At 40.4% G+C, this 27,485-nt stretch overlaps 2 protein-coding genes across 4 annotated transcripts; one reads left to right on the top strand and one right to left on the bottom strand.

Annotated features, from left to right (window-relative positions):
- Positions 1-201: 201 nt before the first annotated feature.
- taf1a (TATA box binding protein (TBP)-associated factor, RNA polymerase I, A) lies at positions 202-13,247 on the bottom strand. 3 transcript variants are annotated; one of them, XM_072679214.1, is made up of 12 exons: positions 13,205-13,247; positions 10,659-10,709; positions 9,022-10,500; positions 8,778-8,941; positions 8,066-8,179; positions 7,681-7,879; positions 6,449-6,564; positions 6,199-6,357; positions 6,047-6,113; positions 5,693-5,816; positions 5,050-5,204; positions 1,675-4,805 (listed from the first exon to the last, which is right to left on the bottom strand). In XM_072679214.1, the coding sequence occupies exons 3-12, from the start codon at positions 9,152-9,154 to the stop codon at positions 4,696-4,698; spliced, it is 1,341 nt and encodes a 446-aa protein (XP_072535315.1). In that variant the 5' UTR covers positions 9,155-10,500; positions 10,659-10,709; positions 13,205-13,247; the 3' UTR covers positions 1,675-4,695. The 3 variants fall into 3 exon arrangements, 2 of the variants coding, with proteins under 2 accessions (XP_072535315.1, XP_072535326.1); XR_011979689.1 differs by lacking the exon at positions 13,205-13,247 and adding an exon at positions 202-1,045 and having other exon boundaries at positions 4,630-4,805; positions 9,022-10,877; XM_072679225.1 differs by lacking the exon at positions 13,205-13,247 and having other exon boundaries at positions 5,693-5,813; positions 9,022-10,877.
- Positions 11,781-27,015, top strand: mia3 (MIA SH3 domain ER export factor 3). The gene is given in 29 exon segments (XM_072679201.1): positions 11,781-11,875; positions 11,877-11,907; positions 11,909-12,035; positions 13,244-13,377; positions 13,550-13,636; positions 13,853-16,583; positions 16,804-17,091; positions 17,182-17,306; positions 18,640-18,771; positions 18,859-18,880; positions 18,995-19,083; positions 19,186-19,263; positions 19,367-19,477; positions 19,574-19,645; positions 19,791-19,895; positions 20,931-21,053; positions 21,177-21,276; positions 21,368-21,423; positions 21,517-21,607; positions 21,881-22,019; positions 22,434-22,596; positions 22,695-22,730; positions 22,817-22,884; positions 23,021-23,109; positions 23,359-23,472; positions 24,153-24,227; positions 24,330-24,376; positions 24,994-25,273; positions 25,598-27,015. Coding segments are annotated over 29 exon segments (5,916 nt in total). The 3' UTR covers positions 25,906-27,015.
- The last annotated feature ends 470 nt before the right edge of the window (positions 27,016-27,485 follow it).

Here is a 27,485-nt window from a genome sequence, read left to right as displayed (position 1 = left end):
AAGTGCCACTCCCATCCTAGTACTGGTGATCTGCTGCCCAGCAGAGTTTAGTACACTGTGTACAGATGTAAACCGATATCTGAATCATGTCAGTACCTGCAGATTTAAGATTTTTCTTAAAAAACAGACAATCATCAAACAGGTGTTGAGATCTGATAGATACTTTATACCAATATTTGTTTTTAAATGCAAAGATGTCAGAACAAGTATCTCCAAAATAGTGACTTTACAGGAGCAGGTATAAACATTCTTAACTTTGAATGGAAGTCAGTGTAAATAAGTTTAAGTTTAATCTGAATAAGTTAGAGCATCTCTATTGGTCTATTCATCCAGAACTATTCACACAGTGTACAGAGCAGCGGCAGGGTTCAGGATTAGAAATTAGGATACATGGTTTTCATTGGAGAGCTCTGGCCATGAGAGCCGATTGGTTGAGAAGCTCGCTAAGCGTTCATCATAACAGCTCGTTCTTTACACTGTATCACACTACTAGAAGATACCCTCTTAGCACATGCATGCTTTAACAACATGCAAAGAAATCAACATACATGTCCAAAAAAAATGTTGTGTGATATTGAGAAGTGACACAAGGCAAAAATATTGAACACATGAAGAAAGAGAGGTGCAAAAAGCCATGGAAAGTCACCAGCTGAAATATATCAGTAATTAGAAAGCAATCCTGTCACTTTTACAAATTAATATCAGCTGGTTCAACTGATGGCCTATAATGAGGTTTCTCATTACCAAGGTGCCACACAAGAAACATCTCATGATTGGTAAAGGGTGGGTGAGTTCTCGCAAGACTTTCGCAACCGTATTTTGTGGAAAACATGCTGATGGCATCGCTTACAGAAGAGTTTCTAAACAACTGAGGGTTCCTGTGAGCACTGTTGGCGCCATAATCCGGAAGTGGAAAGAACATCATTTCACCATAACCCGGCCACGACCAGGTGCTCCCCGCTAGATTTCGGCCAGAGTAGTGAAAAGAATCAACAGAAGAGTTGTCCAAGAGCCAAGGACCATGTGTGGAAAGATACCGAAAAACCTGGAATCAGCAAAAATACACAACTCAGCTACAAATGTTATTTCACCCATTGTGTGTGTGTGTATATATATATATATATATATATATATATATATAAATATATTCTATAGCGTGATACAGCAATTTTCCGTGGTGGTCAGAAGCTTATATAACAAAGGTCACTAGAAAGTAGGTGAACGCTCTTCAAATTCTGACATTTTGCATAAATGTGATCTTAAATAATGTTGTTAAATAAGTCCTCAAAGCAACATTATGTAGCCATTTTGCTTTAAAATAACAGCTTTAAAAATATGTTTATGCTCCATTGACTAATCCATTGATTAAAAATGGTTTCCACTCCAGGCCCAGATATGCAACGCTGTGTAACCCTACTCATATTTGTGTAACAACCTATAATAGAACTCTGCCACATCAGTCCATTTACTTTTCACTTTTACTACTGGTTCTGTTTCTCACATCTTGTCAACAAATGCACTCAAAGCACGATGTGTATTTACAGCAGTGGTGTGAAAGTCAATTATTCTCCCCAGCTATATGGGGGGAGCCCAATTTTGCATAATGCTGCTGTAAACTAGATAAAGAGAACAAACATTATATATATATATTATATATATTCAATAAACATATGACAAAAGCATTTTACATTTATTAATATAGATTATACAGTATAAAATGTATAACATCTTTATATATTGAGAGGAATTATACAACATTCTATTAATTCTATCAATCCTACACAGTGGGTGGAAGGACTTTTGTACCATGTACGCTTCAATTCAACAGTGATGTTGGTGAGTGTTAACTACTACTGTGTGGAAGATCTTTCCACTATTGGGAAGGATTTCTATTGGGTCAAGGACTAGTCTTTGACTTGGCCTATTGCTTTAACCATTTCTTTGTAGACTTACTTTTACTTTGGTGTTGTTACATGACCCACTTATAGTTAGGTTTCAGGGTTCATGGATCGATACCCTGACATTATCCCATGGCAGCAAAGCCACGAATAGAGTAGTGGCTTCCTCCTTGCTATACTGGCATGCATGCCGTTCTTGTTCAGGGTTTGCCTGATGCTGGACACATGAACACTGACCCTGCTCAATGCAGGAGAGGTCTGTGTGTCCTTAGATGTTACCATAGGGATCTTTGTGAATTTAAGCAATATTATTTGCAGCGGCCTTGGAGTGATTTTCACTGGATGACTAGTTTAAGTAGACTAAAAGTGCTACTGAATTTTTAACTTTTAATAAATAAATGTGCACACATATCATCTGCCTCACAAAGGATTTTTAGGATTCCAAACTCTTTAGAAATATTTTGTAACATTTTCCAGCCTGGTGTTTAATGCATGGCACACTTCCATAATCCGTTGCAGTGATGGCCATATTTTAATAGTGAAGGCCAAGTTTATATTCTTGAAACATGTGGGGAGTTTTCTTTTCCAGTAAAACTTATACAGACGTACAGAAGACTTTCTATTGATTCTAAATGTTTTCAACTCATTTGAGCAAAGTAAAAAAATGACTCATTTGTTTTAGACCTCAGTACAGTTTTAGGGTGACGATACTGTAAATATTATGCAAATAATTTAAAATGCTGAAATTCTGGACCAGGTGACCACAAGAAATAAATGTGCCATCCCTGACTTTTAAATAAAAGGATGAAGTTGTGCCAGACTGAAGTACATCCACATGGTGTCAAGGAGAAAAGCGTGACCTTGTCCATTTCCCACCAAGCAATCAGTTGTGTATATTACAGTATTACAGTAAAAAGCGTTCTGTTTTGTGAGATCGACTAATGGAAGGTCTGGTGAAGACAATTCTTTGCAGGCTCTGCAATTAGTAATGCTTATTGGTTGGTGTGGCGCAACAGGTGACTGGGTGACTATGCTGCGCTACACCAATAAGAGTCATTGGGCAAGACTCCTAACACCACATTGGCCCACCTCTGTAATACGAGTAACCTTGTAAGTTGCTCTGGATAAGAGTGTCAGCTAAATGCTATAAATGTAAATGTTATTGCATGTCTAGAAATTATACTTTGCATATGGTAGTTGGCTCATTGGATAGTATGGGTGAAAATTGGGTGCTTCATATTTGTTTTTGAGTGCAATAATTCATTCTAGGTGTTTTGTTTGTTTGTAAAACTTCAAATCTAGTGCCTTGAACCTGAATGGTACAACAGCTATCATGGACAATAGGTCATGTATTATGGGAAGGGTGGGCATTTCAATCCAGTTTCTGTCAAGTAAGTGACCTAAACATGATCTTCTTGACTGGTAGGACCAAGAGCTTAAATAAAAAACACATGTTCAAGATCCATGACCATGTGTGCTGCCGGCTGTGTCTTAGGTCATCTGGTGAACCATACTGTACACATTTCTATTTACTCTATGAAAAGGTTGGCTGGTCATCTCTGTCTGTTTTTTTTTCCTTTTCTTTTTTTTAATCTATAAAACAGCTGGAATTCACTACAGGAAACCCCACAGTTCTGCATGATTGGGTCATTTATTTTCTTAAATGTAACTTCCTGTGACTCCTTATTGGTTTAATTCTTCTTTGTCCATTTTCAGTCTCTGCTTCCTTTATTACACATATATACGCTCTGCTACACTGTAAATGCAGGTCACACTTAAAGCAACACTATGGAGAATTGGTATTTCCTGTTCCTGGGGTCCCCCTACAGTCAGGAAGTGTAATTCGCGCTTTAAGCCACCGTTACAGGACATGCTTTTCTGGATGAGTTGAGAGATACAGAAAGGGAAAGAAGAAAGTGGACGGTGAGATATTACAGGATTTCACACAGATATGGCTTGGGTTATGTGGCGTTACACAGTTCTCGCAAGTGTTATTTTGCCCATTTCACCAAAGTGCAGTTAGCAGCATGCCAAGCCCAGAGCAACATTGTGACACCAAGGTGGTTAAGCTGGTATTTTAACATAAACATGTTACATATGTGTTGTGTTGCTTTAATATACTGTAGAGTTTAAAGATGCACTGACTGACTGGACAAGAGGCACTAAAGTAATACTGGCAAGGCTTTGCTGTTCTTTTCAATATTGATGAGATGTTTTGTAAAATGTAAAAAAACATTGTTTTATAGTAAGTATAGGCTCAAATAAAATAATTACTAGAGCATGGCTGCTTATAGGCTATCAGATTATACACTGTTGGTGTAAGCTAAATCATAAGCCTTACAGCAATGTACTATTACTTTACAAATGATTGAACATTACTAATTTGTTACAGTAAAATGTGGTGTTCTTAAGCACTGCACATTCAAGCTAAGACTTTAGGTCTTTGTAATCAAAGCTTTCTGGTCACTGGCCTTATTTCAAAATCACCTAAAAATATGGAATGTTTCCCCTATCATAAACGCATAGCATCTCTTCAGCATCGTCAATAGTGTATAAATTAACAAGGAAAATTGTAACTTTTGTGACCTTAATCTTTTCTACATTCAAATGTTAAAAAACAAAACAAAAAACAAACATGAGCACACCCTAGTGGCCACATTCTGGCCAAAGCAATAATACACAACATACAACATCCAAAAATACCAGCTCATAGATTTCAATCAGTACTTACAAAAAAAGTCCATTTAGATGCCTTAAATGCACCAAATATCACAGTTACACCTGGTTGTGAGACGAATTAAATGCTGTTGGGTTTTTTTTTGCTCCTTTTTTTGCAAACTTGTTGCTTCTTTTCTTTCACGTTGCAACGCCCCCAGACTTCAGTATTGAATTTATTGTAGCTTCTCCCTAAGATGAAAAAGGTTCAGCATTTAGTCAAATAGAGTGATTTCTAAACTTATGCAACTCTGTAAAACAAAAATTGGTTTACATGTATTTTGCCCAGTGAAATGATCAATACGTATCCAAAAATGTCAGTACAGATAAACAACTGTGGATGACAAGTACAACCGCATGAGAGTAACTGGCACCTGCTGTCTGAGATATCAGAGTTTCGCAGGCACTGTAATGCAAGAGTGGTGATAATACTTACCGTGTTGACCCAAACGTTTGGCTACTTTGGCTTTGACCAGCAGAAGTTCTGTGTTCTCCTCAGATTCCTTTCTCCCATGACATTCTCTAAAATGCATGGAAAGCCAGAGGTCTTTCCTTTTTTCCCATTCTTTGTCTATAAGATGCTGAAGGCCTCTGTGGAAATGGAGGGAAAAAAAAGAAAAAAAAATGATGTTTGTGCTGAAACATGCTGCTGTTTAAAAACTGACAAAACCCCATGCCCATGACAAAACTTTATGAGGGAAGGCATTAGTGGACACAACAGATGTTGTGATGATCTCCAAATTAAATAGAAAATGTTTTTACTGTATGATAAACAGGATATGATCTTTACTGTCCTATAATTTCCCTGTATATAAATAAACAACAAAAAAAACCCATCCTGATCATAAGCAGATTGCATTCCTCTAGCCTCTCATTTGATACAATAAACTAAAAGCCAGTTTTACAAGCCATATTGGAGACAGATCAAGTCCAGTAAAAGGAAGACATATTTTTTTGATTAGTGTGATTTACATGTGCAACTTTTCTTGTAAGCTCACGTCAAAAGCTCATAGATAACATTGTATTTTCCACAATTAAGACCATGAACATGTCCAGCACTGCACAACATTTACCCTTACTTAGTTTTGAAGATGGTCATAACCTTCAGTAGACAATTCCATGTGTTAAGATCATACTTCCAGCTGGGATAGTCAAGGAGATTAAACACAACGGTAAGGGATTCTTCTAGATCTTCCTGCACTTCTGTTAAAAAGAGCAGAAAAATGTCATCCTACCCCAAAGCCGGTCATCAGACTTTTTACTTTTTACATTGACTTCAATTCAAAGTTAAGATCATTTTTGCCTTTTCCTGTAAAGTCATTATTTTGGAGATACATGGTTTTCATTTGTGACTATTTGTTTTAATGACATTGAGAAACTTGATAGTAGGCTCATTTAACATTTACTACAAAGGACAAGACAATTACAATTACCTGAGGTCAGAAGCAGAGAGCAATACTCCAGCATCAGCTCATGACTGGGGACTAAATGATGCAGTACCTGAAACAATTATTTGAACAGTTTCCTAAATATGAAATATGCATTCACTCGTTACTTTGTTTATAGAGTCACAGAAACACCATACCTTTAGAGTACTGATAAGTTTGGCTGGCGGAGCTTCATGCCTCTTTAGAAACTGGTACAGGTAGACATGAGCATTGGGATTGGATGGGTAGTCCTTGTTATAGGCATAGTTTTGCAGTACTTTCAGGGCTTCATCCTGATCATTGTAGAATTCTAGCATCTGTCAACAGCAGAAAAGAGGCAGAAGGTCTTTATATCGGTCACCCTAACATGAGCGTCGGGTCAGATCAACTCATTCAGTTCAAACTTACATCAACGTAACTCAATACAAAAGGGTCCCAAACTCCAGGCTGAGTGATCACTTCCTGCAAGGTCACGGAGGCTTGTCTGAAGTAGCTGTGCATCTCTCGGTTACTCGAACAATCCTCTGTAGCAACAGACATAGGACAATTTATAGCACTGCTCACAGGCATTTTGTGTTTTGTCAATTGTACATCAAGACTTACAACGCCCTCATCTGGCTCAACTTGGTACAAAAACTGGTACTTTTCTACAGGACACTGTGGTACAGCACAGTATGTATGGCTAACACCTTAAATCCAGCCCTTTTCCCTGGGTGACTGATTGAAACAACCATACTGTTTGTAGGAGGTGTTCAACTTGTTCCCATGAAAAAAAACAATGGGTACTCTCTGCACCCTGTGGGCCACATTATATGAAATAGGCATGTATTGTTTTGAGCTACCAAACATACCTAATGCAGAATTAATCGTGAAACTTTGAATTGTGAATCAGATATTTAAGTCTGTTAAATCTGTACTTAACTATCTATACTTATTCCCCCATAATGAAAAAGTGAAAACTTGTTTTATAACGTTTCCAAAATCAGAGAATGTGCAGAGATGTATTCAGACCCTTTGCAGTGGCACACCACACTGTGGCCAGGTGCATCCTGTTTGCTTTAATTATCCTTCAGATGATTCCATAACTCAGTTGGAGTGCAGTTATTACAATCTGAACTGATTGGACATTCTTTGGAAAGCCAGACATCTGGATCTTTTAGGGCCCCCAATTAACACTGCAGTGTCGGGACAAAAGCCAAGCCATGAAGCCCAAAGAACTGTATATAAATAAAAAAGTATGTACCGGACGTACCAGAGTTCCAGCTAAATCACTGTAATCGCTGCTGCTGAATGTTGTGTGTTATAACACCCAAAACTTCTTGTGCATTTTAGGAGAAAATGGTAAACAGGAGAAATTAAAGTAAAATGAGGGAAAGCAAATTCATAGCCATACCCTACCACACAGCCCAGCTGAACAGTGCCAATTAAATTCATGATATTTTTCATGTAACCAAAAAAAAAGTAAGTAGATATCTCAGGTAAAGCTCCAAGTACTAATGTAGCTTCATGGTATTGCAAAAGATATATTATGTATAAAAGGTTATACTGTCAATTTTGAGTGCTTAATCTAATAGCCATTATGTCAATAACCTTGAAAGAACAATCAGAGAAATTGAAAGAGTCAAGTTACACCTTCTCACCATCTGTGGACATAGACGATTTCTTCATACACCAGATGAAGTAATCTAGAAAGCCACAGTATGCATGGATGAGCTTCAAATCCAGAGACTGGCGCACAGACTGCTTGCCATATCTCCAGCTTGCCGCAACCGACAACTGCCGTTTGGCATCGTTGATGTTGCCACTCAACAGAAGATGAAAAGAGTGCTCCAAACAGATCTATAAACAAAACAAAACAAAAAGAAATATTATTAATCATAATTTTGGTAACAATATATTGGGTACAATGTTCATTGTTTGATCATTTTGGGATTTTTTACAATTCATAAACATAAACACTGAAATATCATTTGCATGAGGCTAACCAAAAGCCAAAGATAAAAATATAGAGAAATATGATTATACCTTAGCATAATTCTTCACTCCTGAGTTTTTCATCTGTTCGTACAAAACATTGAAGTCGTCCAATTGAGAGTTTGGATGATGCTGAAGGATCTCTGTGCCGAGTCTCCAAATAATCTAAAGATTGAAACCATTAAAGAAAACACTTTACGCTGTAAACAAACTAAACCACTTTTAAACAATTATGGATAACACTCTCCACTCACCCGCTAAAGTCTAAATTACGGTAGGACAGTATGTTCTAACTTCCTAGGCTATAAGATCTAGGAGGTCCTTACATTCTGGAACAGTGTTTCTGTCTTGTTTACAATTATTAATGCAGTAAAATCATATTTGTTGTAACTTTAAGAAAGTTCCAGTCTTATTAACATCATTAAACACTAATTATTTGGCATCATTAATGCAAAGCTGTACATATCTTATAGAGTGATTGAACTGAACTGAACTAGGGAAATATCATATCGCTGCAGTTCCATGGATAGCAGCCAGCCCTCGTTCAGGAGGTCTATCCAGATAGGACATTTAACAAAACTTTACTGTACACTAAAACAAGTGTAATTGAACTCAATTCAATTCAACTTCACAGTCATCATTCCAACACAGGGCTTTAGAGTACAGCAAAACACTGTTAGGCTCCGCTGCAGAATAGAACAGGTCATTAGACCAAACACGAGACAGGGTGGACACACAACAAATGACATAAGTAATCACTTACCTCACAGGCCACTGACTGCTTGCTGACAGTGGTTTCTTCCAGTGTCTGAGAGTAAGCAGACAGGTACTGCGCTGCTTCTTGCCAGTGATGGCGCAGCATGGCATCTCGAATGGCCTTCAGACATAATCTTGAAGACTTGTGAAAACCACTTTCTTTAGACCGAGCTGAAATGAAGTGAAAGGTACGTAACTTACATGCAGGGCTTGAAGGCAGCATTGCTAGCTAACTAATCAATCAAACTTACCACTCGCAGGAGAGGCGTGCAGCAAAATAGGAGACTTAATCTTCCTCGGAATTCTTTCATCCTCCGAAGAGCCTGAGGAGTCTACATTCAGGCCTGATGGAAAAATATTGAACTCTGCTTCGAGATCATCCATAATTCACTAGCTACAGCATGTAGACGAAAAGAAGGAAGGCTCTCTTTCAGCTCACACCTGCATTACTCTCTATCTCTCTCTCACTCACACACATATCTGCTCTAAGCTTTCATTCCGACAAATGCTTCTGGATGTTGAACGCATGGATTACATAGCCAGCAAGAAACCCACTTCTAAAAGTAGTTATTTTATTACGATTGGCTCAAACACAGCATTTTCCTGGGCTCCTGATAAAGTCAGCCATCTGTCTGAACGCTAACGTGTTGTTTCTTCTTCTCCAGGCGAAAAAGCGGTTCGCCGTGTCCTTTGCGCGCCTACTGCCATCTACAGGCACACTGCGTCAAAAACACATCACCACCAGCAAGAGCGTTCCCCCTGCGCCCCAAGCGTCCGTTTCCACCCATGCTCATCTGTCAGAACTGTAGCTAAATTACTCATTAAAGCAGTTTCTTCTGAAATCAACGGTATAAAAGCCATAAAAAACATTTTATTCACATTCACTTTCATGTGAAATCTGTACATACACTCCTACTTTGAGTTTCACCCATTACTGACACATACAGCTTGTCCAGACTCAGAAGAGAAGCATTGCCAACAGAATAGGATAAACAGATAAACATGATAAGCATGCACCTATTCAGCTGAGAAAGGCCCGTGTCCCTCCACCCATCCTCACACATCCTCTTCTATAGAAGGACCATAGAGAGCATCCTAAGCAGCTGCATCACTGCCTGGTTTGGGACCTGCACAGCCTCTGACCGCAAGACCCTCCAACGCATTGTGAGGACAGCTGAGAGGATCATCGGAGTCTCTCTCCCCTCCGTCATGGACATTTACACTGCCCGCTGCATCCGCAAAGCAACCAGCATTGTGGATGACTCCACCCACCCTTCACACAGACTGTTCTCCCTCCTGCCATCAGGAAGAAGGTACCACAGCATCTGGTCCAACACGACCAGACTCTGTTCTGTATGCACTGTGTCTATGTTGCACCATGGTCCTGGAGGAACGTTGTTTCGTTTCACTGTGTACTCTGTATGTAGTTGAAATGACAATAAAAACCCACTTGACTTGACTTGACTTGAAGCCCCCCAGCACTGAGCTGTGGAGGAGTGGAAGAACTGTATTCTCTGGAATGATGGTCGGTGCTGCATCCAGTACTTTTGAGATGAGTTGGGGAGTTCGGGTTAAGGTGGGGTGGTGATCCTCCAACATATTGACCTCATTAACGCTCTTGTCAGTGAATGCAATCAAATCCTGACAGCAATGCTCCAAAATCGAGTAAAACGCTTCCCCTGGACAGTAGAGACAGTTACTCCAACATAACCATTATAGTTCCCTTGATTCTGTAATAGGCAACAAACAAGCACATGTCCCAATACTTTTGTCTATGTCGTGTCAAAAAATAAATAGGCTAAAATCATAATTTCCATAATCATAAACGCTGTCCAGAACATCATTTTGAGTGAAAATGTTTTTGGGGTGCAGCTTTTATAGGCATTACCTGTTTCAGGTGTCTGGGTGTTCCTAACTGCACCACTGTGGACAGTGTTGACTGCATGGGGACACACAGGTATTCAACTGTGGTTGGGGGGCTTGAAGTAGACCCAACTTGCAGGACCATGGCAATGTGTATATGTGGGTGTAGGAGGAAGCTGAATACCTCTTATACTATATTAAAATATATATATATATTTATAATTATAATTATATGAACTATATTAAAAACATTTCTATATATACACACATTTACTCATTTGCTAAGACTAATGAAACAATCCCCAATAACCTATATGACCAATCAGCTCATTTCATTTCAACGTATGTCTTACAAGCAAAATCATTTAAAACTCAAATTAGTTTCACATTTACAGAACAATTTTTTTTTCATTATTGTGTCAAAATAAAAATAAATGAATGAATGAACTCAGTTTAAGGCGTTAAAATCTTGTAGACATTGTGAGACACTGATTCAGTACTTACTGATTTGTGTATATTTACATGTGCGTCCCCCCCCCCCATTTTTACATGTCCAGGAAAAAAAAGAGGACGTTTGATCACCCTTAAGATTTAGTAGTCTTGTCCAACAACACTTTTATACACCCAGCCCACTAGTGAGAGTCTTTCGAGGCTGAATAAACACAGCGACAACATCGGTAGATAATAAAATATGGAAATCACAGTCCCCACTGACCACAGTCTCTCCAGCTAGCTAGCTAGCTCTCTAAGCGCACAGCGCGGACGCAGAGAGGACAACAGCAGTGCTCGGAAATAAGCTTTTTATTATTTATTTATTTATTTAATTTTATTTAATTTTATTTTTTAATGGATGCACATCTGAACTTTGTAGGATGTGTGGTGGAGTCACAGGACAGGGCCATTAAGCCTGTTCAAAAGTGCGCACCTGAAGGTGCTGGGGGAGGGTGGTAGACCCACACACGCTCCACAAGATAGATGCCTTAATAATGCCAGAGGTAGCCGCTGCGAAGCAGACACGGTACAAGCGTGTAAAGCAAACTAGTAAACATGCAAACCTCGACAGAACAGACTCTAGCTTTTTAGATATACACACACTGCGTTTTTCCTGCGAGCCTGTCTCTTTAAGCGTTCCCGGATCCTTGGTAACATGACTCCGGTCTTTTCTCCTCCTTGCCTTGAGCATCAGATTCGTAGCAGCAGCAAATCTGCTGACGTGTCGGCTCGGCTCGGCTCGTTGTGCCCAGCTCAGGCAGCCTGCTGCCCTAACCATAATTTGCCAATATGACTGGAATGTTTGGGCCGTTTTATGTTTTTATGCTGTTTCTCAATGTCTGCTTCTCTAATGCTTCGCTGGAGCGGCGGTTTTCCGATTTTAAAAGATGTGCCGACGACGAATGCAGTAGTAAGTAGCTATAGTTAAAAAAAAGGGGGGCTGGTGAACTTTTAGCTGGATGCTGATCGAGCTGGAGTAGAAACGAGCTCAACATCCTTCGTGTCGGAAAATAAAGCAGTAGTTTAATGGTGTCCGGCTGGGACTTGGTGGGACACCTCGTTTAATAACGAGAGTACAGTTGATCAACCAGCTGAAGCAACTGACTGTTAGCTAGCACTGACGGCTCGCTAGCTAGCACTCTTTGGTTGGTTGTCTAAACAAGCTGCCTGTGTTGGGAACGCAGCAGTATAACAGGCTAGCTGACTAGCTAGCTAGCTAGTCTAGTTGGGGAAAAAACACCACCACCGGCTCCAAATTAGCACTAGTTTAATTTCCTACCTAGCTACCTACCATCATGCAGCGATGCCTGCTTGCTTGCCTGCTTGCTTAACCAGCAGAAATTCGAGCAGCTCCTTCGTCTAGCCCCTGTATTGTATCCTAGCTAGCTAACTAACCGGCCTATTCCTAGTTAGGAAGACATGGAGGTCTGGTAGTTCAGCTGAAAGTCAACAAGCTAAAAGCACCAGCTAAGACACGTTGTTAAGTTTGGAGCAGGGGGTGCTGCTAACGTAGTCTAACGTTGCTGGCTAACAAACCCTGGTCTTGAACGGTCACCAATCTCAACCCCCAAACACAATCTCAAAACCTCAACCCTCTCAAACCACGTCCGTTTGTTTAACGCAGATCATCTGCTGTGGTTCGGATGTGGCTCTAGTGTAACACCTCTCGGCTGAGCTAGCGAAATGGTGCGGCGGTAATGTTGGCTAACACTTACTTACCTGTGTTTTCATTGAATAATACTATATTTCGAGAGCAGTAAAGCCATCCAGATTTGACCATGCATTTACAGAGCTGAGATTAGTTCAGATCCAGTGTTTGCTGGCAGATCATGCTGATTCGTTTGTTTGACCTAACTGTTCCCTTTAAGATCATGTTTGCTCCATTTCTCTGTGGAAGCAAAGTTGATCCCCTGATATTCTGAAATAGCCCTAGTCTGACCTTTCTACGCCGATAGTGAACACAACACTACCCCTGTTGATATCTTTACGAACAGTCTCTGCTCCAACCTTTTCCATCCCTCTCTTGCTTTAGTTGGTGTCCTGGGCCTACGTGTCGTATATTGGGACATAGTGGCTTACCTTATTTCTGTCCTTAACCTTTTGTTGTTCTCTCAATAGTGCTCCTTTGTCGAGGGAAAGCGGCGAAGGACTTCTCTGGACCAGACTGTCGGTTTCTGTCTTTCAAAAAAGGGGAGACTATTTATGTGTACTATAAACTCTCAGGACTAAGGTCAGATGTGTGGGCAGGAAGTGTAAGTATGAAGGCTAATGATTGATGGGCTGTTGTTGGAGATAAAGCATTTGCGAGGCTGTGCTACCAGATTACCACAGTTCAGCTCTAGCACTGATGCTAGAATTTAGCCCTTATTTTTCATAAAATAAAATAGATAAAACATCTCCTGTTCTTTGTTTGTTTTTGTTTAGGTTGGTAGCAACTTTGGATATTTCCCAAAGGATTTCCTTAACATCAATCACATATATACTGAAAAAGAAATAGAAGTGCCTGCAGAGGTAAGTGTAATGTTATGGTGTGACCAGCATACATCACTTTTATAATAGTTATAAATAGTCAGGTTTGTGACTTATTTCCTTAGTGTTTATTTCTTCCTTCAGTGTATCAGTGTGAAACGTTACATGGCAAAATCGAAAGACTTAATTGACTGGTGTTGTACTGTCACCGTGAGTTTATCTGTTGAAAGTAACATGTGCCTTTCAAATGTTTTTCAGGAAACAGACTTTGTCTGCTTTGACACTGGACTAGATCAATTTAAAAGCTATGATGTTGATTTGCTGTTAAGTAGTTCATTATTGTTAAATGAGGGCGACGGGCAAAGTGAGAAACCAGAAGGACTTCACAGTGAAGATGCTGAGATTGCTGCTAAGGACGCAGAGACATCATCGAAAGAATTTCCTACAGCTGCCGATAATGAGGACGACAAAGATTCCGATCCGTCGTCTAAAGGTGAAGCTGAGGATCTAGACGAAGAGGATGGCAGTGATTTGGAGCCTGTTGAGCCAGTAGCTTCAGATGCAGCAGACACAGAATCTGATTATGTCGGAGCTGCTGCTGAAAGCAAGAAGAGTGAAGCAGATGATGCACATTCAGAAGGTCAGTCGTTAACCAGACACATGGCAGATGAGCCTCCATCCAAAGATCATGAGGCTCTAGAGAAAGAGGACCATGTCACAGAGGTAGAAGCTCTGCCTGAATTAAAAACTACTTTAGGGACAACATTTGATGCTGTTATGTCTGATGATGAAGACACAGACAGAGTAACTGCATTTGATGAACACAACAAATTAGTTGCCCAACCGAGTGAACAAGTAGAGGAAAAGCCAAAGGAGCCTGCACTACTTTCTGCTACCAAGGAGCTCCCTTATTTTGAGGACAAAAGTCCTAAACCAGGATCAAACCTGGAGGATTTTCTAAATGAGCCTGCAGTGGAAAAACAGGAAGCTGCCCCTGAGGTGACCAAGGATGATATGTGGTCATCTTTAGGGGACACTGTTTTTAAAATTGTAAGTGGCGGCGAGCGAACAGATCTGCCTGAAGACACTGAAGATGATGATGATGATGATGATGAAGAGGAGGAGGAGGAGAAGGAAGAAGCCGATGAAAAGAAGGTGGATATTGATGCAGATAGAAGTGAAAAAGGTTCAGAAGATCATCTACATGATCAGGATTCAGAAATGAATCAAAACACAGGGGACACAAAACGCTCAAATAAGGACTCTGTTACTGAAGATCCCATTTCATCAAAGGATGCTACAGCACCTGAAATTAAACAGACCAGTACTGACTTTACGACTGAGGATGAGAAGGTATCTGAACAGGCCTCCAAAATGTTAAAACATGATGATGATGATGATGATGAAGTAGAAGAGTTGGAGAGCACGGAGTCTTCAGATGTGGATAAGATCAGTGGTGCTATTAAATCCAAACATGATACCTTGGAAGATGGCAAACAGGTCACTGAGAAAACTGTTCAGAAGGTGACCGAGAATGTTCATGATTCCGAAGCTGAGGATCTCTCGGAAGAAGCTGCACAAAATGAAGCTCAGGTTGATGATGACCAACATGAAGAAAATCTGGTCCATGTAGTTGAAGGCACGACAAAAGCAGAACAACCTGAATCTGAAAAAGAATCTGACATTCATGAGACAACAAATGAACAAATCAATAGTGTGAAAAATGACATAGTAAATTTATCAGAAGGTACATTGAAAGCAGAACAAGAAGCTGAGGATCCTGAAGAGGAACCTGATGATTATGAAGACAATGAGGATATTGAGGAGTTATTAGAGGATGAAAACGCTGTATTATCCACCATAACTGAGCTTCAAGATAAAACTGAGGAAGTTAAAGAATCCACAGAAAATGGCAAGCCCAAATCAGAATTAAAAAACGATGAATTGGCCATACATAAAGAACCAGAGGAAATCTCATCCATCCAGACAAATGAAGATGAATCAAACATGGTAGAATCCTTGGACTTGCCAGTTGATAAAGAAAATGATACACAGCCGATTGATGGTCCAGGTAAAATTCAGCAGGATCCTGTCACTAGCAAAGGATCAGATGAAGTTGCATCCACACAGACAGATAAAGATAAACCAAACATGGTAGAATCCTTGGACTCACCAGATGATAAAGAAAATAATGCACAGTCAATTGATGGTCCAGGTAAAATTCAGCAGGATCCTGTCACCAGCAAAGAACCAGATACAATCACATCCACACAGACAGATGAAGATAAACCAAGCATGGTAGCATCCTTGGACTCCTTAGTCTCAGCCCATGAGAAAGAAAATGATACACAGTCTATTGATGGTCCGGGTGAAAAACAGCAGGATCCTGTCACTAGCAGAGGACCAGAGCAAATCACGTCCACCCAAGCAAATGAAGACACACAATCAAACATACCGTCCGTGGACTCTTTCGTTTCAAAACATGATAAAGAAAATGATGTACAACCTATTGATGGGCCAGGTGAATATGAGCAGGATTCTGTCACCAGCAAAGAGCCTGAGTACAGTGACAGTATAATGAGACTCACGCTTTTGAGAGACCACTTTAAGGACAACGAGTTGGAACGCATTCAGAGATACTTGGACCTGAAAGACCTGTACAAAGTTGAAGCTATGTTCTCGGAGTTGGAGCAGGAGCTTAGGTCGGCTAGGGAGTCGAACTCTGAGACCAGTGATGACATAGAAAGGGCGCTGGAGAGCATCTTGGAGGTTTCGGAAAACTCCATACTCGATGAGATTGAGAAAATGCTGGATGCCCGGGAGCAAAAGGTTCGGGACCGCGGACAGCAAATGGACCCGGTCATGTTTGATGAAGAAGCTGCAGTTTTGGATGACTTTCAAGAGTTTGCTTTCTATCTGCGCCAGAAGTACTCTGCAGTCAGTGACAGTGTCCCATTGGCAGAGGAGAGCCAGTCTCGTTTGGAAATGGGTAAGCAATTGTAAACTAGCTGTTAAACCAACAAAAGGATCAGTCCGGCCCATTATGTAAGTGCTTGAATGTTTGAGACAGGTGTTTGTTAGCAGGGTGTGTTTCACAGTCTTGGTTCAAGCGAGCACACCAGTGATAACACCTTGTTGTTCAGCCTGGGACAGCCCAGCGCTTTAGGAAACAGTTGGATTAATGCTTATACATGCATGTTGTTTTGCAGAAAACGTGAATGCGCCTGAAGAGGATTTGGCCAAAAACGTCCCAGTGACCAAAGAAGCCGCCGCACCTGAGGTCCATGAAAAAGCAGAGGACTCGTCCAATGTAAACATTGAGGAGGGTGAGACCCATAGCCCGGACATGGGTCTTGAGGAGGATGGTGGGCATTTCAATAAGAATAAAGACATTCGAGCAGGCTTTGAAGACGCAGAAGAGGTTCAGAGAGGACCACAAGCTATTCTGGAGAATCCTTTGGATATTACCTTCGGCTTTGAGATGGATCCATCTTCAGGTAGGCTTTTAGGCTTTTCGTATTTAACGTGATGCTGTAGCTTTGACTGGAGTCGTTCAGGATTTAATGTTTTGCATTTGTGATCATCAGGTTCATTGGAGTCCCCAAGTGCCTCCGATTTCTATGACAATAAAGCAAACCTCAGATCCACCTCTGACCACGTTTGGGGCTGGCTGGTAGCAGGCTCTGAATTTCTCGGAGTGTGTACAGAAAGTGTGAGTAATGTAAATTTTCACATGCATCGTTCAGCTGTGCCTGGTTTGACACCTCTAGTTTCAGTATGCGCACAGGCGTCGCTGGGGGTTGAGCTTGAGTGTCACTGAGCCGGTCAGGGGTTGAAGAGACTGGCGGTTCCGCTGATTTGACAGAGCTGATTTGTCACGTGGACTGTGACGTGAACGAGGTTAACGGGGGTTTTCAAATGTTGACGTGTTCTAGAGGACGGGTTGAAGTACAGGCTGGAAGTACGGTCCGGTCCGGTCCTGTCGGGTCGGTCGGTGTGGATTTTGCGGCTGTCGAGCAGAGTCTGAGGTCTGGAGAGACCCGCGGGCCCTGGGAATAGGGACGTTTGCTAGCGGTGTTGTTTAGCTCTTAGCTGTCTTTATGAAGTTACTCAGCAGTCCGCCATTTAGCCTGCGTTTGGCGGCCGGACAGCGAAACTGTATCGGTGCTTGAAACCCTAGCAAGCCGGCTGTAGAAGCGGAATGGACTCGGGGGTAACCCACACTTCTCCGACCGGAGTGCTTGACCTGTGGACTACCCTCTCCGTCGTGCTCCTGTCAGCAGTCCAGGAAGTGAGTGTTTTGCGAGCTAGCTATCGCTTGGCTTGCCACATATAGTGCTAACGAGCTAGCTAAGTTAATGTCTGGTGTCTAAACATGTAGCTATATATGCTAGCTATCTATATATGGGAGACTATTCGCAAATGGTATTAGCTAGCTACCTAGCTATCACAAGTTAGTAGATATCCTAGTTAAGCTTGGAGTGAAGCAGCCGTTGCCTGTTAGCCATGTAGCTAGGTCAGTAGCTACCTGACGTTAGATAGCTAGATAGCGAGCTAGCCGGCTAACGGTTGTAGTCGCGCGTTTTATTGATGTGGTTTCTTGTGTAATAAAGTGGTTTATTTGAATGTGACATGTGGTGTTTTAATTGTAGATATCATTTCCCCCTGCAAGTAATCCATGCGCACAACACCGAGTCATCGAGTCTGAAAGAAATGGACTTTTAACCCTGATGCAACATTGTTTGGTGAAGGGAGTCTGAGTAGCGTATCGCAGTGGCTCTCAAACCGGGAGTCAGGGTTATACAGTTAAAAATAATAAAATAAACATTTTAGCCTCGTTGTGGATAGAGAGCACCCTCCAGAGGGTGACGGCCCCCCTGACGTGAAATGTTGTCTGACTTGCCATCTGATGCCGGTCTGATCCCATCACAATGTTCGCTATGTTGGGGAGAGTAATACACATAGCAGAGATCTCAGAAGTTGTCAAACCTCCATGTACTTGTGTTCGGTATCAAGAGTTTCTTCATTTGTGGTTTCCTTTTTAGCTGATTGCTGCCTTGCCTGAAGAATGGCAGCCAGGCCCTACTTTCCATGGACTTCCCTGGAAGCCTGTGGTTACTACAGCTGTTGTTGGAGTTCTCACGGTGTTCATGTTCATCTGGAGGACCATTCTTGCTGTGAGACGTTAGCTACTTTCATTTGTCTTTATTTTTCCCAGTCCTGCATCAGAATCTGATTTTAACATGCTCTCATTTTCTCCACAGGTAAAAGGCAGGGCTTATGTATGTAAGTATCATATTTATGTGTCTTTCTTACTTCTATTTGTCTGGTATTTGTTGTTGTTTTTGTCCCATAACTGTCTTAATCTACATTCTTGTGGGCTTTTTTTCTGTTTGACAGTAACTGAAAAGCAACTTGCAGAGAAAATCCAACAGCTTGTTAGTGAAAAATCTGATGTCCTTCTGAAAATAACTGAACTGAACAACATGGTAAAGATTTTTTTTTTTTTTTTTTTTTTTTTTTTTAAACATTATGCTCCAATTTCTCATCTGAATCACTTAAAGTTCTTTTGATCTTTTTTGTTACTTTAGATCAAGCAACAGGAGGAAAAGCTGAAAAATTCTGAAAAGTCCCAATCTTCTACACATCAGGAATTTGAAGGGCTTAAGGTAAGTCCTGAAATCAAAGGTGTTAAATGTGATTGTGCCATTGGTTGTGTTTTCAGTGCCAGTTTTCAGTTCATTTATGTATGTCTTATTTTTTGTGCTGTAGACACGTTACCAAGGGCTCCTCAGCCAGAGGGAGGAGCTGTCTGTTAATGTTTCTCAACTTGGTCAAAAGATTGCAGACACTCAGAAAGAGAACAAAGCTCTCAGTGAGAAGGTAATTACTTTTTTTTCGAAATGATCCTGTTGTCTAAAAGCTTTTTAAAATGGCTTTAATGGCGTTAATTTTTTTTCTCTCTCTCTGTTTCTTAAGGTGGTAACAATGCATCAACGAATTGAAAAGCACCAGAATAGCCTAAGGAAAAGTGAAGAAGAGCGCTCAAAGGTAAATTTGGGATATCACATTCTATTCATTTCTCTTGTGTGGGTCCATGTAATAAAAGCCTTGTACACGGCATTTGTGCATTTTAATTCTTCCCCTGATATATGTTTTTCCCCATATTTCTGTTTTGTACATTTTGTACTTTTAGATTCAGGTCCTTATGGATGAGGCTAAACTCAGGGAAGATGCATTGAAAGCTCAGGTGCTGTCTTTTGAAAAAGACAATAGTGCCTTGAAGGAGCAGAAGAAAAATGTAAGTAAACTGATACCTGAGGAGGTGTTTTCAAGGGTGTGTATGTTTGCGCATATTTGTATTTTCAAGTAATTTAAGTGTTGTGAGGAGCACGTAAATTAGGTTTCATAAGGCAGGTGTTTTCACGAATGTGTGGAATTGGTTTTAATTTAATGTCTTTGACCAATTGGGTATGAGTTCATTTGAACATTCCATAATACGGTTACATCGATTTACAAACCTGCATCCAGTCTGAACGTAAAAAGAGAGAGGGATGGGGACGGGAGGGGGCAAGTCAGCTAAAAATACCACAGGTAAGAAGTAGCAGTTACTTCCTGAGCTCTCTGCACACTTTTAGCCTGTTGAAAGAAATAACTGAAGCATGTTGGCTATAGTAAACCCAGTTGCACAAAAATGTGCAGCAGTTTAGTATGTTGAACTGTTGAACGACGGGTTTAAATGGAAAAAGGCCAGACTGTTTAAATGATTATTTTCAGTTGTTTCACTGCAAACAGAAGAGCGAGGGCTAAAGAAAAAAAGACAACAAAGAAAACAGAACATATATGAGCACATTTGTGAAAATATTAGGTGGTGAGAGAAAGAAGGGAGCGAGGGAGTGAGGTTGACTACAATTACCACAGTGATGCATGTAAATCCGCTACAGTTCCCACAGTACTGTGCAAATTCAGACTTGCTAAATGGCGTACAGCTTTCTGTGTAGAATTTGTTCTTGGGAAATTTTATTTTTTCCTTGCCGAGTCAAGGACATATCAGTGCATGCTGAATTTAACTAAACTTACTCATTTTTTTTTTGTATGGTACCTTCCATATAAGTCATTAAGTTGGTACTGATAGAAATAGATTACTAGCTACTTCACTTCACTAGCCACATGTTTTGGCAAAGCCAAAGTGGATTTTGCCTCCATAAAAATAGATTGTGTCTGTCTTTGTCATGAGCTGCACTAGACCCAAGAAATTAATGTGTTCAATTCTATTGTTGTTTTTTTTTTTTTTTTTTTTAATAGCCTGAACCTTATGTTTCTGTAATCTTCACAGCTGTTGCGTGATGCCAAAGATTGGCAAGAGAAGCACGAGAAACTCAGCGAGGAGATCAAAGTCTACCATAAAACACAGAAAGATTTGGAGGACTCCCTTGTGCACAAGGAAAATGAAATTGATGTAAGTTTGGCCTGCTGAGTTTTATTTGAGCTGTATAATGTTGACTTGATTAATGATGTAGAGTACTGTCTCACTTAACATGAAAAAGCCATGCTGTAATCTTGGTCTGTGTGTCATTTGTAGGTCTTGTCTAGCTGCATTGCTGAGCTGAAAGGGCTTGAAGTCATGGATTGTACAGAGCTGCAAAAGGGTGATGCTAAACTTGCCAATGGGGAGCCCACAGGCGAGTATTTTGTAATTGTGCTTAGAAAGGAATTAGCATTGGTTTACATTGGTCTGACTGGTTCACGTGGATGTTTAAATTTGTATTCCAGACAAGAAAGGCGATCCCATTAAATTGCGTCTCAAACAAATGATGGACGTATCAAGGGTAAGCCTGTACCGAATTGACATGTATGCAAGGTTGTTTTTATGTATTCTGTATTGTATTAAACTCCCTCCTCATTTTCTCTCCTTCCATCAGATTAAGGCCACACTTTCCATCGTTGAGGATGAACGGAACCGCTGTTTGGAGAACTTTATGGCTGAACAAAAAGCCAGACAAGAATTGGAAGGTATGTACATTACTTTTCCTGATGTGTATGCTTGGTCTACGATTTCTTTTGAGAAGACTTCCAAAACTTCCAAAACTTGCTGTAAATAATATTGTTATTGCTTTTTTAATTCTTATTTATATTGTGTATATAGTGTAAGTTATTTATCTAAATTTTTGTAACTGAGTGTCTTGCTATCCCTTTCTGCTGTTACACTGGGAATTTCCCCACTGCGGGACTAATAAAGGACTATCTTATCTTATCTTAAAACAATTCATAATTTTGTTGTTCTAGAGCAATTTCAGAAGGTGGTTCATGACCAAACCAAACTGAAAAATGAGAAGACTCACCTGGAAACTCAATACAACAACCTCCAACAGAGACTAGAAATTACAACTGAATTATATCAGCAGAAAGAAAATGTCTTACAGCAGTAAGTACATTTATTGATCTCTCTTCCTGTGAAAAATATTATTTGTTAGGGTTGTTCCTTGCTGGATGAAGGTTCGAGAATAGTGGAAAATTTTTACATAAACATTTCTGGGCATATTTTGAATATTGTCAGTACTTCTATAATGCTGACCAACTACTTTTTCTGGTTTTGGTTCACTGAGGGACTAACAAAGGATTCTTATCTTTTCTTATTCTTTTCTTATCTTATCTTATCTTGGGCCATTCCAGATTCACACAATGATTAAGAGAATATGTTCACATTAGATGTTAATGTAGAATTCCTGTGCAAATGGTTTTAATTAACAGCTGTTCGTTAGTTTATCAATGGCAAAATGCTCTGTACAGCGCTTTGAACTGCTGTGATTAGAGCTCGATGTGCATGCTCCGCTCACAGAAAGTTGACTCAAGAAGAGCTGGAGCGGCGTGAGAAGGAAACCAAGCTCTCTGAGGTGGATGGCAGAGCCGTGCAGGCCGAAGAGGAGCTGAATAGCCTCAGACAGAAAGTAAAGGACATGCAAGAAGAAATGCAGCAGAATGAGCGTGCACTCAAGGCAGAGGTTTGCTTCTGTTTTTCATACATACTAGTAACTCCAATGAATGTTATGTTCTGTCATGTTGACCTATTTTATTTATTTATTTTAAAAACTCATTATAGATTGCTGTCCAGGAAAAGAAGGCACATGAGAATTGGGTAAGCAGTATGCTTTAATTGTGTGTATCCATAGACTGTACTCCTAGCTTTATGGTACTGAATTTATATTATTGTGTGTGTTTCAGTTAAAGGCCCGTGCGTCTGAACGATCTCTAATAGAAGAGAGGCGAGAGAGTGCCAACTTGCGTCAAAAGTGAGTGTTTCCCTAGCCAAGTTTCAATTCAAAGGATTTCTTATGACAAATTTTTAATACTTAAAGTTTAGCGATGTAGGCTGTGAAAATGAAAAATATCAGATGTCAGATCTAACAAGTTGCTTTTGCTCTTCAGAATTGTAGAGTGCAGTGACAGAATGTCAGATTTGGAGCACTCTCTTTATAAATCTGGCCCTCCAGAGCGCCACGTCCCTCTACGTAGAGGTGAGTTTTCCCCCTTTTTGTTTTTTGAAGTACTGGTGTATGTCTTTTAGTTTTGGTACACTTCTGTAGGGTTCTATGTTGTGTAATGTGCCGCCACTAAATACTGATTTAGAAAGTGTAGCTCTGTCTGCATATTTGATTTTGAGTGTCATGTTAGCTTGCGTTAGCATGCGTTAGCTTGTTAGCATGTCTTGTTTTCTATTACATAAGACTGAAGTGTTAAATTGGCGATTGTACTAATGTAAACAGGTGATTCATATGGGCCCTCACCTGTGAGTGGGGGTGCACCCTCTCCCCCTTTAATGATCGAGGGTCCTGGACGCCCGCCTTCTGCACCTGTCGGCCGAAGGAATGAACCTTATGGTGAGTGTCCTTGTTAAAGTGGCCCTCTTTCCACTTTCTCTCCACAAGCTCTGTGCTGCCTGTGTGTAGTAGCTAAGAGTGATTGATGTGCTATTGGGTAATGTCAGCGCATACACAGTACAATGGTAAAGTCTAAGCAGGTCAGTGCAGATCTGAAAAGGGTGATCATAGATTTGCACAAGTCAGGAATGCCAGAGGAGGTTTGGAACTCCGCAGTATGTGCCTCAGCACTCCGTGCTCTGCTCTATAACTTTACATAGTGCTGTGGTTCCTAAACGCTTGAGGGATGTGTCCCAATACTTTTGTCCATATGGTATATGTACAGACATTGCCTTAAACAAAGTGCATATGTAGAGGTGCTTATGTAGTGAGTGCCTCACTGGTGTGACTGGCCAGCATTGTGCAGCTCTGAACCAAGCTACTGAATCTGGTGCAACTTTTGTACATTAACATTTTGCATTTTAATAAACTGCCCACAAAAAGAAAACTTTCTTCACAATTTATAACAACGTCATGCTGTCTGTCCATCTGACTAGCATTGTAACAAGTGTTTGAACCCACCAGAGGTCTTCAAATGCAGACCTTGAGTTTAGTTTCTGTACCAATGTGATCAAGGAGAGATATGGAGAGTGTGACAGTGTGGTTAGAAATTGTGGCACTAATCCTTTTTTATTTTGTAGGGCCACAACCACCTCCTGATGCCCATGGGCGCTTTTCTGACCTTGGACATCCTTTACCTTCTCGACCAGATATGCGTAAGTTTTCTTCTTTAATCGTGGTGGTAGAATATAGAAACGTATATGTTAAAAAAAAAAAAAAAAAAGAAAAGATAAACTAATCCATTGTTGTCTTTTTAGAAGCGTTTGCTCCTCGCACCTCTTCCCCTTGCACACAGGATGGATCGGTAAGTGTGCTCTATTGTTGTCATGCAGTATTTTGTGTTCTGTAAGCATTGTATTCCTGATGGATTGTACACAATTCACATTTTATATTGTTCATATTTGTGGAAATCTAGATATGTAAATTAAGACATCATGTAGTCACTGTATGTATATCTCTTATTTTCCTGGGTGTGTTCATTTAAAAAAAAAAAAAAAAAAAAAAAAAAAAGCAGACAGTGCCTGTAGATGCTAAGGCTGAGGCCTCAACGCTGTCCTCCACTGACACTACAGAGGCAGTGAGTACATTAGTAGGGTGTTGGGATGTGAACTTGGTGAATGGATGTATAACCTGGTGGTGCACAATCAGAAGCTCCTGTAACACTCCTAACTCTTGTGGGTGTCCTGTGCAAACTTGCATAACTTTTCATTAAAGTAGTGATTTGACTGAGCTTTTCCTGCAGCACACATAACCTTGTTGATTACAACTGCGCCCTCTGCCAAGATATTGTAGTGAGTCCTGTGCGGGTATTATATGCATGGCTAATGGTGTTTTAGTGTGCTCAGTTTAGCCTGTTGAGCTCAATGTGAAGATACTGCTTTCATACTCATGCAGATGTTGGTTTCTTTTTTTTCCCCCCAGTTTCAGCTCTCAAAGTCTCAGAGCCAGGGATCATTTCTCCCATCTCCCATTAGGGATTCTCCTGCTCCAACTTCAAATGCCCATTCAAAGGGTTATGTTCCCCAACCCATGGGTGGTCCACCTAATGGCGCACATCCTTCAATGATCCGACCACCTAATGGCCATCCATCAATGATTCCTTCTGGCCCTCCTCTTGGACCTGACCCACATTTCAGACCGCCTCACATGGACTCCTATGGCCCTCCTCTGCGCCCATTTGGACCTGTCCCTCCACCGTTTGGTAAGTTATTCACATGCTCCATTCTAACACACACTGGTGCATTTAAAAATTAAATAGGTTTTGTGAACATGCTATGGCCAGGGGGTTGTGAGTTCTAATCTCGAGCCATGCTGCTTTGCCGTGAGTGCAATTGGCCATGCTCTCTCTGGGTGGCTAGATGCCACCCTCTTCCTCCTAGTATCAGAAGCATTGCTAGTGGTAGGTTAATTAGCAGTAATAAATTGGGCGAAAAATGGGAAATTTTGACAAATCCAAGATTCCTTATTTGTGTGGACAAATCCTAATAGTCCTAAAATACAACTCATCACTGCCCATTCTTTTTAGTACGTGGACCACATCTGAGAGATCTCCCTCCTATGAGACCACCTCTACCCCCATTTGGTGCACATGATTTCCCACCCGATTTTGCCGGACCTCGCGACTTGCCTTTCCCTCCTCGTCCCTTCCCCCCTGGCTCTCTTCCTCCTCCTGGAGCCATGGTTCCACCTCCATTTGGTGCCCGGGACTTGCGTGGAGCCACTCCACTTATGGGTCCGTCCTCCAGGGATGGTGAGACTGGCCATGCCACAGAGACCTCATCTCAGCAGGGGGCTTCACAGGACACAGTCACTTCTGGAATGGCTGAGCCTTGAAACAGCAAAACCATCAACCAGATGACAAGGCCACATGCCCGTTACTGGACTTGATCACATTTATTTTCCAATTTTTAACAGCATTTAAAATCCCCTAAGTGTAATTTCTACATTAAAGCATCCAAAAAGCCACTTCATGCTCTGTCGTGATATTTCAACTATGTTTTAGGCAGGGTTTTGCCACTACTGTGCAATAACATTTCTATTTTATGTAGTTTTTCTAAAAGGGAAAATCCCCTTTTTGTGCTTCTTTTTTGTTAAGATGATGTGGGGAAAAAATTGATATTTTGCTTTGCAGGTAGCTTTTATTTGCCCAATGTTTCATCATAGTGCATAATTAAGGGTAGGTTGTATGAGGTTTTATAGAATAACTTATTTTATCATGCTCCTTGACTTAAGAAAGAAGAGTTTTATTTGATGTCCCTGATTTGGAGGAGAAAAATTAGACCTTTTTTGGCTGTTTTTACCTTATTAATGAATAAATGCTACAATGCATGGTGGCCTGTGTTTTTCACAGCATTGTCTGATTTTAAACAGCATTTCTGAAAAGAGTTCTTGCCAATTTTGTGTTCAACAAGGATTATTCATCACGTCCTCTATTTTCTAATGTTTGATTTAGTGTACTGTTCATATGATTTTTCTTTTCCTACTGAAAAGACTCACTTGCTGTCATATTGACAAAGTATTTGTATATTTCCCTCATCTGTGTAAAATAAAATTGTCATGAATCAACTCACCAGAATATAGAAATGCAGCACAGTATGCTGCCAGAATTAACTGATGTGACTGTGCTTGATGCTGTTATGCCAGCCTACACTATTTGCAGGTCAGAGGAACTACAGAAGATGGAATATGCTCGTATAGTCCCTACATGGCTATGTAAACCTGTTGAAAGACATCACACAAGGCTCAAATGGGCAATGAAGTCTGTTTTTTTTTTTTTATTATTATTATTTCTGTTTCTACCACAGCAAGGTATAATTAATCAGGGAATGAAGAATGACTTTAGAGAATCTGCAGTGAAGTGGTATCAAAGGTTTCAATAAATATTTTATCTGCAGAGTTGTGCTCATGTTCAAGTTGGAAATATTAAAGAGAAGCTGTTTTCAACTGCATGTTTGCTGTTCTATTTTAGCTGTAATGTACTTGTAGGACAGTTCCTGCCATATGTGTTTTTTTGTTTTGTTTTTAAACCAAAGATGTATAACCCTGTGCTCTGTGGAAAAGATGAGATCCACTGCACAACAGTAGATTATGCAGCAATAAATCTATAAATTACCCAATACCCATACAAAGGCCATATCCTTGAGGCTGTAGTTCTCGAGTCGCTGTTATATGTCTATGGAATAATTCAGTGAATATGTAGGTATCAAGCAGCATAGGAATTTATTGGAAATTAAAGAAATGTGAATGTTGCCCATTACAGATATGCCATTCAGTAAATTTCAACTTTTTCAGCACTGGCATACTGTGCTCACAATTGGATGCATTAGTGTAAGTCTATTTCTGTAACTCAATTTTATGTATTTTTATATTTCAGAATTATGAAAACAAAATGACAATATTACTGCTTACTAAAA

The sequence above is a fragment of the Salminus brasiliensis genome, chromosome 1, assembly GCF_030463535.1.
Source record: "Salminus brasiliensis chromosome 1, fSalBra1.hap2, whole genome shotgun sequence".
In the NCBI taxonomy this organism is placed as follows: Eukaryota; Metazoa; Chordata; class Actinopteri; order Characiformes; family Bryconidae; genus Salminus; species Salminus brasiliensis.
This window is presented reverse-complemented; position numbering and strand designations above follow the sequence as displayed.

Coding starts and splice junctions, on each gene's coding strand:
- taf1a (XM_072679214.1), bottom strand. CDS start 9,154: ATGGATGATCTCGAAGCAGAGTTCAATATTTTTCCATCAGGCCTGAAT. Junction 5,205..5,692: donor ATGACCATCTTCAAAACTAA/GTAAGGGTAAAT, acceptor CCATTTCCACAG/AGGCCTTCAGCATCTTATAG. Junction 4,806..5,049: donor CAAACGTTTGGGTCAACACG/GTAAGTATTATC, acceptor TTTTCATCTTAG/GGAGAAGCTACAATAAATTC.